The sequence below is a fragment of the Coenobita brevimanus genome, chromosome 33, assembly GCF_032717465.1.
Source record: "Coenobita brevimanus isolate Jiangsu-jjx chromosome 33, ASM3271746v2, whole genome shotgun sequence".
NCBI lineage: Eukaryota > Metazoa > Arthropoda > Malacostraca > Decapoda > Coenobitidae > Coenobita > Coenobita brevimanus.
The window spans coordinates 41,220,422-41,234,953 of NC_136986.1; the positions used below are offsets into that span (position 1 = coordinate 41,220,422).

The window sequence follows — 14,532 nt, forward strand, 5'->3', positions numbered from 1 at the left end:
TTATTTATAGTAGAAGTTATAGTCCTAGGCTCATCTGAAATGTTAACCCATTGGGCTGCAGGCTTAAGTTGTCCTCCTCCTGCAGTCTACCATCCTCCTTTTGGAAGATAGCGAGAGAGTTGAGGGATGTTTGTGTACCTGGGCAGCTCCACAGTCCAGTTATATCAGTGCCACCACATGAAGGCATCCCTCTCCAGTACCACTCTTTATTTGTACTATCCCCTAACAATTCTAGAGCTTATGGCTGGTTTCTTGTCATCTGAATACTAAAAAACAAGTCTCCTGTAATCCTCTAACAACAAACCTCCACTACTTTATTCTTCCTACTAATAGCAGGTTATACAGTATTCAACACAGGAGCAACTAAGGAATTTATTCTTATTATTACTGTATTATTATTATCATTATTATTATTATTGTATTGTTCTTATTATTAATACAGTATTATAACATTATCATTAATATATTATTACCAGTATCATTATTATTATTATTATTATTATCATTATTATTATTATTATTATTATCATTATTATTATTATTATTTGGGGGACAGGGCGAGAGGTGATTTGATTTTGTCCACCCCTTATGGGATTACGGCATTAGGCAATACATAGGCAGATTATTCTTATTCTTATTATTATTATCATTTTTATTATCATTATTATTATTTCCAAGTGTTACTGTCTCCTATCTGTTTTATTGAGCCCTGGAGAGACTTAAAACTAAAGGGATTTGAGACAGCTATCATACCCTCCCTCGTGACAAGAGATGCTGGAACGGGACACCTTCATCTAGTGGCACCAACATAACTACATGTGTGAACTGTCGGGTTAAACAAACATCCTTAAACTACTTACATTTCCTCCCCAAATAAATATGGTGGTTGCAGGAGCAGGGCAATTTAAGCCTGAATTCAAGGGTTAATGTTTCAAATGAGCACAAGGCTACAAAAACAACAACTACAGTATATGAGATCCTTTGTAAGATGAATGACACTGTCTGAAGGGAACAAAAATAAAACACAATGAATGACATACAAGTGATGGGCTTAACACTGCAGATGGAGTCATAAAAAAACACTTGGTAAAGCAACGACCATTTAAAGACAGGGGCTCGTCCCATCAAGGAAGACTATCTACTCAAGTATTTGAAAAATAAATAAATAAATAAATAAATAAATAAAACCCTTAACTATAATGGGTCCTTAGTCAAATAAAATAATTCAGACACTGCAAAAAATAATATAAAATTCTTACCCATTAACTGCAGGTCTTTTCTAAACAGAACGAAACTGTCTGGTTGTTACAAGAATACACAAAATATGGCATCATTTTATTGAATGGGTTAAAACTACATAAAGTATTGCATCATAATGTATCTGATGTAACATGTATCTCTATTTGTATCGTTCTATTTCATTTATAAAAAGGCTTGAACAAGCTTGCATGCGCCAGCCTTGGTCAACTAATGGCTATTCTCCATGCCACACGATCTCTGGCGGCCTCCCTATTCGATCCCTCATTCCTGAGGTCACACTTATAACCTCATCCCAGGTCTTTTTCAGTCTGCCTCTCACAACCCTATCCCAAGCATTCACACTTCTCATTTTCTACACTCAACTGTCATCTACCATCCTCTCCAAATACCCAAACCTTCTCATTCTACCCCTCCTCAACACCAATACAGTATAGTCTTAAATACTGAAGCTTCATGCAACTTAATTCCTTAAATATGAGGATGTACTTTTTCTATTATGGTGTTCTTCCAACCATTAGTCAGTTTCATTCAATTTAAAGGAGACGTCACACTGTGAAGGAGTTCATGAGGGCTATATCTAATTCCTTCAGTTTGAAAAATCTGTTACAAACTAAACTAAAACTGTCAGAAGATTCCAGAAAATAAACAGCGCATACCTATAAAAATATATAATCAACCTGATGGAATTAGACACATAAAAATATGCCAGTACATACTAAGAAAACAAGTGCCTGTTGAGTACTGTAGTGCTGCACCTGACCTTTCACTGCACTCATCAAAACTGAGCCCTTTAGGTGAGGGCATCCTTTTTACTTAGTTTTAGCTAACTTCACACAATTTTATTTACTTCTTAAGACCCCCCAGTAATTAAGGGTATTACTGAATGCTGTCTAACTCATCTCACTTCACTAACAATAGTCTCTCCTAAGCTGAATAAAGAACAAAACAATATGAAAAATCTGCATACCAATTTCTGTACATCCTCTAGCATGCCGAACAGTGGTAGTTATTTTGCATGTGAAACGTCCCCCCAAGCTGAATTACAGGTGTACCATGATGTGAAAAACAAGCCACAGTATGTGACAGCAGGTTTACTGAAAAATTTCTCCATTTAACAAAGATTACCGTACATACCAGTATCCTTTTTACATAGCTAACACGATCATTTTTCCCAACTGCACAAACTTTACGCTCTTGTATTTAAGGACTTATTGCCAGGGCTTATGAAATAAAAAAAAATGAAGAGAAATGCCATTAATTTAAAAAACAATATAGTGAAAACCTTTATCATCATTCATTCATTGCCAGACGCCAGGTATCCCAAACAGGGTGGCCAAGGTCTTAGAGTTAATTGTTTTACAGGGAGGGACACTAATCCTCCACCAACCCCACCTGACACGTAGAGATGCCAACAGCATCTGGTGTTCCCAGGCGGTCACCCATCCAAGTACTAACCAGACCCAACGTTGCTTAACCTTCATATTATTTTTCTGGCACACTGTGAAGGCTGTTTTGCATGCGTTTTATCAAACCCTTGAGTCGGGGGATGTCATTTTAAGTTTATTCTTACTATATTCTGATTATTTAATTTAGCTTATAACAAATTCTTCACAACTGATGGGTTATACACAGCCTTAATAAACCCCTTCACTACCACAATGCTTCCCTCAGTAAAAACAAACAAACAAACAAATAAAAAATATCTGGATGAAGGAAGAATAAACGGTAAATTTTCGGAATTACAGTACATCCATCTAACTGACACTGAAATTAATATGCTCATTGCTGAATTTATGCAATTCTAAGCACTTTCTCTTATATAAGCTTTCGTCACAAATCCTTATCTTTGTACTTAAGAAAAGGAGATGAGGAGGAGGAGTCTCTAGCTCCTATCTCCGTCTTTCATTGCATCTAACTTAACCTAACCTAACCCAATTTAAAATCGTCTGGACGTAGATTCAATAACAGACACAGCTACGAGACAAGCAACCCGCACTCCCACCCCTTACCTACTTAGTACTAAAAAGTGCATTTGCGACGGATGTATACAGAAGATAAACTGATGAAAATTGCATAACTAAATGACGAACACATGAATTTCATGCTCCGTTAGTTGGGTATAATTCTGAAATAATACAAATAACTTAAAGGATGCTACTCGGATGAATAGTGAAAACTTCAATTTTTATCCTAAGCAAATGCAGCTTTTAAGTTTTTTACCCCATCCCCTCTCATTTAGGCAACTCGGAGGCTTGTTCATCTGTACATCAATGGGGTTACTGCAACTCTTACTGATATAGTCCATGTTCAGGTGGCCCATCCCTCACAAAATTATCTTCACATTAACATTCTTTCAGTCTGATATTCACAAATTTTTTCCCCCCATTTCAAGTTATGAATTTCCAGTTTTTGCTCCTGCTTATTCTGTTCAATGGCATTTTTCATACTTTGTCCTTCCTATCACCAAAAATTTCATTCATTTTAGGAATTACTTTTTCAACTGAAGGGGTTTTCTACGGCTTTTGTACATCCCTTATGCTCGTCTTCTTGGCAGTTAAAGAAGCTTCCTAACACCTCTTCCTTACTGATTTATTTTTGGATATTGCTAGCTAATATCATTCTATACACTATCTATGCAGAGTATGGTGATACTGGAAGGATTTAAGTAACACAGAAAAGGTCAAGAAGGCATAATACATTATTTACGCTGGGTATGGCAATATTGGAAGGATTTATGTAACACAGGTCAAGAAAGCGTAATAAGCAAAATAAGTCACAATGGAAGATGTGTTAGGGAGCTTCCATAACTGATGAAAATATTGGTCTTAGTCACTCAAGGTCTCTCCTATGCTGAATAGACTCACCCAGTACATGTATAGGCAAAACTAGAACCAACATAAAACATCCCTGGACTGAATGAATTAATAGTAAATCTGAGGCAAAAAATATGATAATTAATATTTGCCTAGTTGTAAAAGAAAATAAGCTAGCCATATGCAAGAAGAAAAGTGGCATTATTTGGAGTAAACGTACTTGCAACTCAGCATGATTAGTTTTTATCATCTCATTATCTGAGGGAAACTATTTTACAACTGCTGTTCATCTATAATGCTTAACAAATCTGATTCAAAATTATTCCCCCATCTTTTCCTACCCCTTTCTTAATAATTTACTTGTTTTCCACACTCCAGTTGTACAAACTTTTAAGCATAATTTACTGGCTGTCAGGTATAATTCTTTTCCCACCAAAGTAATAAACTAGAGATTTCAATACAGTAGTTTCTATATATTGGCCAAAAACAATGACAAAACTACATAACATTAACATAATAAAGACGTACTGCTTAAAATTCAAGGTGATAAAAAAGCAACTCATCTTTAAGACATTCCAAAAACGACAAAGAAAAATAAAAAGGTCAAAACGAAAAGGCCACATTCATCCAATTCCCACATACCAATAAATAATCTCAAAAACCAAAATATCACAGTCATGCTTTTAGTTACGAGTGAAAGCAAGGTTAAAGAAACTCAAATGTAGACTCAAAAAAGCACATGTCTCAAAATTCGTAAAAATGGCCAAAATACCCGCTCTCCTCGTGTAAATAATCGTGAATAAACTTACCTTTGGCGTTCTGATGACCTCCATGCCTGTGTCAACGTCGAGTAGCGTAAAATCACGTTATTTTCCATCCACCAATCACTCGCCAAACGTCATCAACAACTCCCATCTGTCAGTAGTTCTTAATGATAACTGTTTCTGAGGCGGTTCTGTCAGGGATTACCAGAGTTTATTAAGCTCCCATACTGATAAACTGGTATCATAAAAAAATACTGTGCCTAACGGGAACTTATGGGAATTTTTGGCTCAGTGTATGAGGATATTGGTAATTGAGTTAGTTTTTAAGAAATGGATAAACAGGCAGACGACGGATGTAAACATTGGTAGGACATCTGGTGACCGAGTCGTGAACTGATGGGCGCGTTGTTTGAAACTTATATTAACCTTTGCTTGGGAGCTTCCTCGTTTTTCTTAATAATCTAAGTTTTCTTGCCATTGTTTTACTTGGTTTACCTTTCCCTGTCATTCCCTTTTTCTCCTCTACCATCTCCGATATAATGTTTGTAATGTATCTTTGCTATGAGTATGTATTCCAAATTTCAAGTCTCCTAAAAATTTCAAAGCTTTTACTCTAACATTGTGAAACGGTTACGATCTCGTATTTTAGCTTCAGCTTTATGAAACTAGAATCCCACTTGATGTCAGAACTGAGGACTGATAAGTATGTTTGAAGTTTCAGTAATCCCCTGCTCATTACTGTATCCTAGAACTGCTATCATGAATGCTGAGTTGTATTGATACATTAGCATTTAAATGACCTTTGCTACGAAGAAATGCTATGAAAAGGATGTAGAGCCGTGCTATTGTCTTTTCCTGTCACTTAACTACGTGAAATACGATGAAAAAGGACGAAAAGCAGGGTCAAATCAGAGCAAATAGAGTCTATCTATCTATCTATATACCTAGGCTGCTTCCCCCAAGGAAAGGGAGGTAGCCGAGACAGGACGACTCACTCTCCATTTACTCATCCATTCAAACACATTCATTCGCATCTTAGCCCCAAAGGGGAGAACGGACAGATCCTCACCGCATCACACCGCACAAGGGTCAACTGCGCAATGCAAGCAGTGACATCCACAGCAGGGCCCGACAGCAGAACTGGTTTACCCCTGCCACATCACAACAGACCCATCCCCTTACCCGCACCTAACCTGACTAGCTGATCAGACCAAATGCGGGAGAATATCCCCTCAGGGCTGCGTCATCACTTATTCATTCACAATTTCTCTCCATTTATTTCTGTCACGCACAGCCACTCTTCCTTGCTCAACAGACATCCCTCTGGCATCCAGCGCTCTCTTCACACTGTCCATCCATCCTATTCGTGGTCTTCCTCTCAGTCTTACACCTCTCACATCAGATCTAGTTATCTTTTTCACCAATCGCTCATTATCCATTCTCTCCTTTATCTTGGCGAAAATAAACTATGCTCCCTTTAATACCATCGAATTAAAGATTTACTGTAGATTGGTTTATATTTTATTATGCATGTTTACCTCGCTTTTTCCTTCTGATTTCAAAGTGGGAATAATGATGGTACGAAGGAAACGTGGTAACTTCTTCACCACCACTATCATCATCAATATTATCATCATTACCACCACCATTATCATCATCATTACTACCACAATCATCATCACCGTCTTAATCACCCTCTCTCTCTCTCTCTCTCTCTCACACACACACACACACACACATACACACACACATCCGGGGACATTCTCAAAACCTTTATGTCGTGACGTGTGTGATTCATTCTCATAACCTCACACTCGCACATGCCACACACACACACACACACACACACCTTATCCATGACTGTAGCAAGAATAAGGTACATCATCATCATCATCATCATCCGGAGTCTGTTCAGTGCAGGACATACTCGTACTGTAGGTTTCTGACAACTGGATTAGAGAGAGAGAGAGAGAGAGAGAGAGAGAGAGAGAGAGAGAGAGAGAGAGACGCCTTCTCACTGTGGCGCCGATGCATCATGTTGGTCGAGCTGCCGGATGCACTCATGGTGGACTGCAGCGTCAGTGTGTGGTGGCAGCAAGAATATATTTTAAAAAGGACGCAACCGTGGGGGGAAAAAAATGAAAATAAAGACCGGTAGCTACACAAATGAATCCCATAAATCCCAAAATGTCTGTCCGTATTTCATGCCTGGTACTTGCACACGATTTCACTCGCCCGAGACAAGCCCTTTCGTTCTCAGAGTTTCATTGAAGACAACAGCAAACCCCTGAAGTACGAATTTCCTAAGCTGAATAAGGTACTCTGGGGAAAAAGTGACGGGAGTTATTGCGTAATCCGTCTGTCTGGTTGAGCAGACCCATCAACCGCAGGAAAGCAGTTGTCCCTGAAGGGTAATCCCCTGTAATGAACAGAAATTACGGTACAAAGCGCCTCGCCTCAGCGAGTTGCGGGGAAATGTTGAATTTGGTTCTGTATGAACGCATTTAAGTCTCTCAGTTAACAAGGGCACAAGAGCAGCCCCCAAATCACCCGCTTATTTGAATATATGACTACCACCCAGCTTTGTAAATGGCTTCGTGGGCTTACAGGAAGGCATTAAGCCACTCAGTGTAATTCAGCCACCTGAAGAAGTAAGAAAACTAAGAAAAAATGTCAGGAGGGATGGAAGAAGTAGGAATACAGGAGCTCAGATACAGAAAAATAATGATAAAGGTGAAGGAAGTCATGGCAGTGAAGTTAAAACTGGACATTGCTAACTACACTTACAACCAGCTTTTCCATGTTTCTGTGAAGGCAGGAAGTGTTATATGCCCAGTAACGTTTTGACGGAGACTGAGATTTCGCAACCTCACTCTCTAAGATTTATTCTGCATAATTATTACACCTCATTAACCCTTTGTATATTATAGATCTAAACCACGTCAATAATTAAACGATGTAACTAATATATGAGACAATGCTAAGCCGTACTATGCAAAATAAGTCGATACGGAAAAAGTGATTCGAAACCCCTTTTTCTGAAACTGGCACTTGAGTCACGGGATGACGTCAGAAGATAGCACACAAAGATCATCTCCCCACATCCTTTCATAACAACATCCCTACTTTCGTTATTGCTATTTTTGCTGTTGTTTCTCTCTCTCTCCTAATGGTTAAAGAATGTTCTCGTCCTGTCATACACACATTTGTTATATTTGTAAAACTATGTCAGAATAACACAACAAAATGACCATATCCCTTCACATCAGCCTTCCTCCCAGCTTCTGCACAACATACATTACATTCTAGCTTCACATAGCACCATCAACAACAAAAACATCACATCATCATTCTCAAACACGCAAAATCCTACCTGAGACACATCATCATCATTAGCAATTCCCAAAGCAGACGGAGTGGACGAGAATCCATAAACAGAAAAAACAAAACAAAACGTAGTAGTAGCAGGACTAGTGGTGGTGGTGGTGGTGGTGGTAGTAGTAGTAGTAGTAGTAGTAGAAGTAGTATGTCTAGTAGTAGTAGTAGGCCTAGTAGTAGTAGGAGGAGTAGGAGTAGTAATAGTAGTAATGCAACCCCAGGCTCGTTTGCATGTGAATCCGACAAAAAATGTAGTAGTAGTAGTAGTATAGTTGTAGTAGTAGTACTAGTAGTAGTAGTAGTAGCAACCCCAAGCTCGTTTGAATTTGAAACCGGTGACGGGGACGTTTGTAAAACCAGGCAGCTCCACTACACATCCATACCGGTCCACTACGTGAAGGCCTCCGTCTCCACCACCATGTCTGTACTGAAGTGGTTAAAGGATATCTACAGAGGAGCGGAAAAGCCCCACACTCCCTACCAAGTACCCGTGTGACGTTTATCTGTATGACACACGGGAAGCAGGGCAGTTGAAGGAGTGATAGTGACGCCGAAGACATCACACAGGCACGGTGGGCGACTGTGGCGAGATGGCAGTGAAATAAGAAGAGAAATTAATGAAGTGACGCAAACAGTGATGTACAAGAGATATATTTGTAACGGCGACGAGATAACGGTTAAATAAGAAGAGAATTTAGCAGTGAAGTAACGCAGACAGTGACGTACAAGAGATATATTTGTAACGGCGACGAGATGACGGTTAAATAGAGGAGTTAAGTAGTGAAAAAAACGTAAACATTGAAGTACAAACGAATATTTTTGTAAAGGGACAAGTGCAAAATAATAAAAATCAAAACATTGGCGACGGAGCGAACTGACAGGATTAACCAAGAAACATACGAAAAAATAAAAATAAAAAGTTGATATAGTGAAATAACTGAAAACTAAACGATGATTTTTGTGGAGCGACAAAATTGGATTACGAGTTTCAAAGGAATTCGTGTACTAAATGACTTTCAAAGGAATTCGTCTACAAACTGACTAGATTTGAAAGGATAGATAGGTAGTGCTGCTCAAGGATATTCTTTCTTCTCTATCTCTTGGTGACGTAAAACTAAAAGATGGCTTTCCAAGGAGGGGCAAGTGACAGTGAAGAGGGGTAAGTGTGGAGTACTAAGAAGAGAATAATTTATTGACGAAGAAGAAGGAGAGGGAAAAAGAAAAAGAAGGTGAGCTTTTAAATCCTCTCTCCAGTCAATCTTAGCAATACAGAAAGGGATGTAAATTAGCTATTGAAGAAGAAAGACAGGGCATCATCCAAATCCTCTTCTTAATCAACCTTGGTAATATAAAAAGGGAAACAACTTATACCTTGAGAAATGAGGAAGGAGAAGTAGCAGCAGCAGAAGACGAAGGAAAAAAAGAGGAAGGAACATCAGCAGCAGGAGAAGTACAGAAGAAAAGAAGAGGAAGAAGCAGCAGAAGAAGAAGAAAAGAAGAGGAAGAAGCAGCAGAAGAAGAAGAAAATAAGAGGAAGAAGAAGCAGCAGAAGAAAAGAAGAGGAAGAAGCAGCAGCAGAAGAAGAAAAAGAGGAAGAGGAAGGAGCAGAAGAAAAAGAGAAGAGGAAGAAAGAAGAAATTAAGAAGAGGGGGCATTCAGATCCTCTAGAAGAAAAAAGAAGGAAGAAGCAGCAGTAGAAGAAAACAAGAAGAGGAAGAGGAAGAAGCAGAAAGAAGAGAAGAGGAAGAGGAGGAAGCAGAGAGAAGAAATTAAGAAGAGGGGGGCATTCAAAACCTCTCCCGCATCACCTACGCAATGCCCTCCCCAGTGAAGACGAAGGCGGTGTGGGTGTGGGTGTGGGTGTGTCTGTGTTTTGCGGGGACGGAAGGTGTTGTAAGAGTGAGTGGGGGGACTTCATTCTGTTCCTTAGCTGCTCCACTACTGCGCTGCGTCTTTGCCAACACTACGGAGGTGAGACAGACAGATGGATAGATACATAGATAAGGTGGATAGATAGACAGACAGACAGATAGATATATATACTGAAAGATAAGGTGGATAGACAGATAGATAGATAGATACAAATAAGGTGGATAGATAGATAGATACATACATACACACAGAATGATAAGGTGGATAGACAGATAGATAGATACATATAAAGGTGGATAGATAGATAGACAGATGCATAGAAAGATAAGGTGGATAGACAGATAGATGGGTAAGGTGGATAGACAGATAGATGGGTAAGGTGGATAGATAGATACGGTAAATAGAGATGCATACAGCGGATGAAGATAGATTTAGCAAAAAGAAATAGATATTCTGACACGTATAAATAGATAAATATACTGACAAATAGATAAAATGATACCAATCGAGACACTAATAAACAAATTAAAATATACACACATACATAAAGACACATACATACAAATATATACAGGCCTACATACATACATACATTACGTGACTGATATATAGTGGTTTTCTTTTTTTATGTATCTCACTATACTGTAAACCTATATGGAGAGAGAGAGAGAGAGAGAGAGAGAGAGAGAGTATAATGAGTCAGCCGTGTGTAATCCGTTTTCGCAGTATACATTTTCCTAATTCTTTTTTTTTTTTTTTCTGGATTCCATTTACCACAATAAAAAGTTACATAAGGCTAGGATGGTGGTGGCGGTCGTGATGATGATGATGATGATGATTGATGATGATGGTGGTGGTGGTGGTATGATGATGATGATGATGATGGTGGTGGTGGTGGTGGTGGTGGCGGCGGTGATGAAAATTCTCTTTCCTGTGTGTGTGTGTGTGTGTGTGTGTGTGTGTGTGTGTGTGTGTATGTGCATACGTGTGTGTGTGTGTGTGTGTGTGTGTGTGTGTGTGTGAACTGTACAAAGGACTTCCAGTACTAATATAAAGCAAAGATACATAACTAACCAACGAACAGAAATGGGGAAGGTGACGTTGAAGTGGTCTTGGTGTTGAAGCGGTCTTTGAAGTGATCTTGGTGTTGAAGTGGTCTTGGTGTTGAAGTGGTCTTGGTGTTGAAGTGGTCTTGGTGTTGAAGTGGTCTTGGTGTTGAAGTGGTCTTGGTGTTGAAGTGGTCTTGGTGTTGAAGTGGTCTTGGTGTTGAAGTGGTCTTGGCACTGGTCTTTGAAGTGGTTTTGACAATGAAGTGGCTTGAATGGTCGGAAGACGGAAAGATCAAGAAAGGCGGGACACGAGAGGAGGACCGAGAGAGAGAGAGAGAGAGAGAGAGAGAGAGAGAGAGTCATTGTCTTCACCCTTTTGTATGTGAAATCTGAACCACGTCTCATCATAACCTGCAGGATGTCGAGCTAGGGAAGGTGGAGGCGAGGGTGAGGGAGGTGAGGGTGGAAGCGGCCCTCGTTCTCCGCGCCTTTCCCGAGTGCCATTTGAATCTCCAGGTTATGTCATCATCGAACGTCACTCTGCAGGGCGGCGGTTCACCCAACGCCACGACTACATCAGGCAATAATGCTTCCTCTGCCACTCCTTCAAATAACACCACTGCCATTCCTCCACGTAGCATCTTTTTTCCTACTTCAAGACGCATCACCTTTCCTGCGACGTCGTTGAACTATGGTAAATCTTTGTTTCTTTTTTTATATTATTTTTTGCTATTTAAGTCTATGATATATAACAAGAACTGTTGGTCAAAATTCTATCGTTAACTTTAAACCTGAATTTGCCAGTTATCTCAATGCACAGCACCAATTACAAAGCAGCAGTAGTAATGATTGTAGTGGTTGTAGTAGTAGTAGTAGTAGTATTAGCAGTAGTAGTAGTAGTAACAGCAGCAGTAGTGGTTGTAACCTATGGCTCATCAAGACATGAACCCATCTACCTGAACCCAGTGTACTGATGGCTGAAGCTACCCTTTTCCTTAAGTCCACCATCTTCCAACTGAGAGATAGGGAGAGAGCTGAAGGACGTTTGTATGACCAGGAAGCAGAATCACAAAGTTATAATGACACCACCACATGATATAAGAGCTATAACAGTTCCCTGAGTTACAGTGAAAACCGACTGTGCAGTATATCACTTATGCTGTTTCTTCATCAGGCAAGGAACAACTTGACAGCAGAGGAGGTTCAGGAGTTGCAGATTCTCCAAACAGTGCTACTGGAGGACATGTGGATGAGGGTCAGTGTGGAAGGAAAATTTCAGTCACCCAGTCAAAGGTCCTCTGGATAAGGGGAAAGTTTGAGAAGGCTGACTTGCAACTGAGTCAAGTGCAAGAGGTGAGTGGGGAGATCAGAAGGCTGGACGTGCACCGATCCAGTATAACCAGACTAGACATTACAGCAAAACAGGTGAAACTCAAGGACAGCAAGGTCTGGGCAATACGTAGGCTGGAGGTTGAAGAAGGGATGCTGTGGAAGAATGTGGAGTTGAATCGGATAGCTCGGACTGGACTAACCATCTCAGGGCAGAGTGAAGAATACAGCTTTGCAATCAGTAACACAAAAATGGGTGTGCTTGAGGGTGGGGCAGTGCAAGTAGCTGGGGTGCGTGTGGCTCTAAATGACATCAGCGTTGGGGTGATGAATGAAGGGGCACTGAGAGTGGAGCATGGAGGGACACTAATCCTAACCAATGTAGTGGTGCAACATGGGTCACACTCCTCCCTGGTACTTGGTCCAGATGCTACTCTTATCCTGGACCATTTCACCCTAGACAAGGAAACCATCATACACCTGCAACTATCCACAACTGGTGCTAACACCACTATCCTTCCACTCCTGGCACTCAAACCTCAACAGACTGTCGAGGCTGCTTCCCAGCCAATCTTTGAAGGGTTCCCCTGGTACTGGCTGATTATAATGACAGTGGTTGGCCTCATAGCTGGGTTAGTTTTGGGCACAGCAGCCATGTGGCGACCTAACTTGGCCAAAGCCCTGCCCTTGATCTCCCTGGGTGACCTGCTCAGGAAGGAACGGGCACAGGAGGAAAATGAAGGCTACATCAATGAGACGCTTCACTCACAGTGCCTTAGCCGACAAGACTCTGGCCTCACTTCCTCCTCCTTTGCTTCCTACACACCTGGACGGGAGCGACTATCCTCTCTGCAATCCCCATCAGATCAGCAACACTCTTGCCGAAAGTCAGATGTCCCTGCCGCCTGCCTTCAATCAGACCTCCCACCCCCTAATCGACTATCACACCTCCTACCTTCGGGCCAACACTCAGGGCTCTCATCTTCTTGTCGGCAATCCATTACCTCACCCTCCTGCCGTCCCTCCGATCCACTACCCCCTGTGCCTACCACCGGTAACATCTACGAGGTCATTCACCCGCCTGCCATCCAACAGGAGATCATCTATGAAAATGCTGATGCACTGATGGCACCCAAGGCTAACAGCACTTATATGGAAATGAAGTAAGGCTTTATAGGACTGACCTAAAATATTTCTAGCTGAGGAAGTGCAAAAGCAGAAGGGTCTGTTAAAAAATGGATACAAACAGCTCAGTGAAAAAATAAAAAGAGTAAAAGTCTTTGAAAAAATGGTGGAGAGAGAGGAATACAATAATGTACAGTATACTGCTGTGGAATTACACAACAGAAAAAATTCTGTGAAAGAGAAAGAATTGCATGAAAAAGTCATATAGTAGAGATGCTTAATCACAGAAAGGGATATTGGTAAACAAATTTACATTAAAAAACAAAAACAAAAAGTGTAGGAACCATACAATCAAGAAATGAGACTGAAAACCGAAAATTCTGAGTTGCTAGTGAATAACCCCGGTTTTTCTGGACAAGCAGACCCATCAACCACAGGCAAGGAATCATCCCCACAGCCCAGTTCCCATGTGGTAGACAATGCCTCACTACAGCAAAGTACAGGAAAGAATGTGGTTTTGTTCCTGGATGGACACCACATTTGCATTCTTCCACACAGTGAACAGGGGCATCATAGTAGGTTTCACATCATCCCATTAATTGGTTATGTGGTTACATGTGACCATCACATAGCACTGCATCCGGTTTGTACAGTCTCACTCAAAACAAAACATGCTATCGAAAGCCGTGTCACTTCCCATCCGCTGCGTAGCTAGCATCGCATCCAGTCTGAAACGGCCTTTAGGCTTGTCATTCAGTGTTGCACCACCTAAAGTGGAAAGAGCAATAAATGGTGACAGGAAGGATGAGAGAAACAGGAAGAGATGAGGGCAGGCAGAAAAAGAATGATAAGCATGAAGAAATAGATTGCACAACATCAAGTAAGTGGATAATGAGTACCACCTGCCACCAAAATATAAATAAAATAAAACAAATGAAAACC

General features: G+C 40.5%; 1 protein-coding gene across 1 annotated transcript; it reads left to right on the forward strand.

Moving 5' to 3' along the window:
* The first annotated feature begins 9,648 nt into the window (after window positions 1-9,648).
* LOC145395739 (uncharacterized) lies at window positions 9,649-13,870 on the forward strand. The gene is made up of 3 exons (XM_080269276.1): window positions 9,649-10,186; window positions 11,554-11,830; window positions 12,311-13,870. Exons 1-3 carry the CDS (start codon window positions 10,031-10,033, stop codon window positions 13,630-13,632), a joined length of 1,755 nt encoding a protein of 584 aa, XP_080125402.1. The 5' UTR covers window positions 9,649-10,030; the 3' UTR covers window positions 13,633-13,870.
* Window positions 13,871-14,532: the final 662 nt, after the last annotated feature.

Excerpts from the sequence above, each read along its gene's own strand:
- LOC145395739 (XM_080269276.1), top strand. The coding sequence starts at position 10,031 with ATGCCCTCCCCAGTGAAGACGAAGGCGGTGTGGGTGTGGGTGTGGGTG. Across the intron at positions 10,187-11,553 it reads TCTTTGCCAACACTACGGAG|GATGTCGAGCTAGGGAAGGT; the intron begins GTGAGACAGACA and ends CATAACCTGCAG. Across the intron at positions 11,831-12,310 it reads TGCGACGTCGTTGAACTATG|GCAAGGAACAACTTGACAGC; the intron begins GTAAATCTTTGT and ends TTTCTTCATCAG.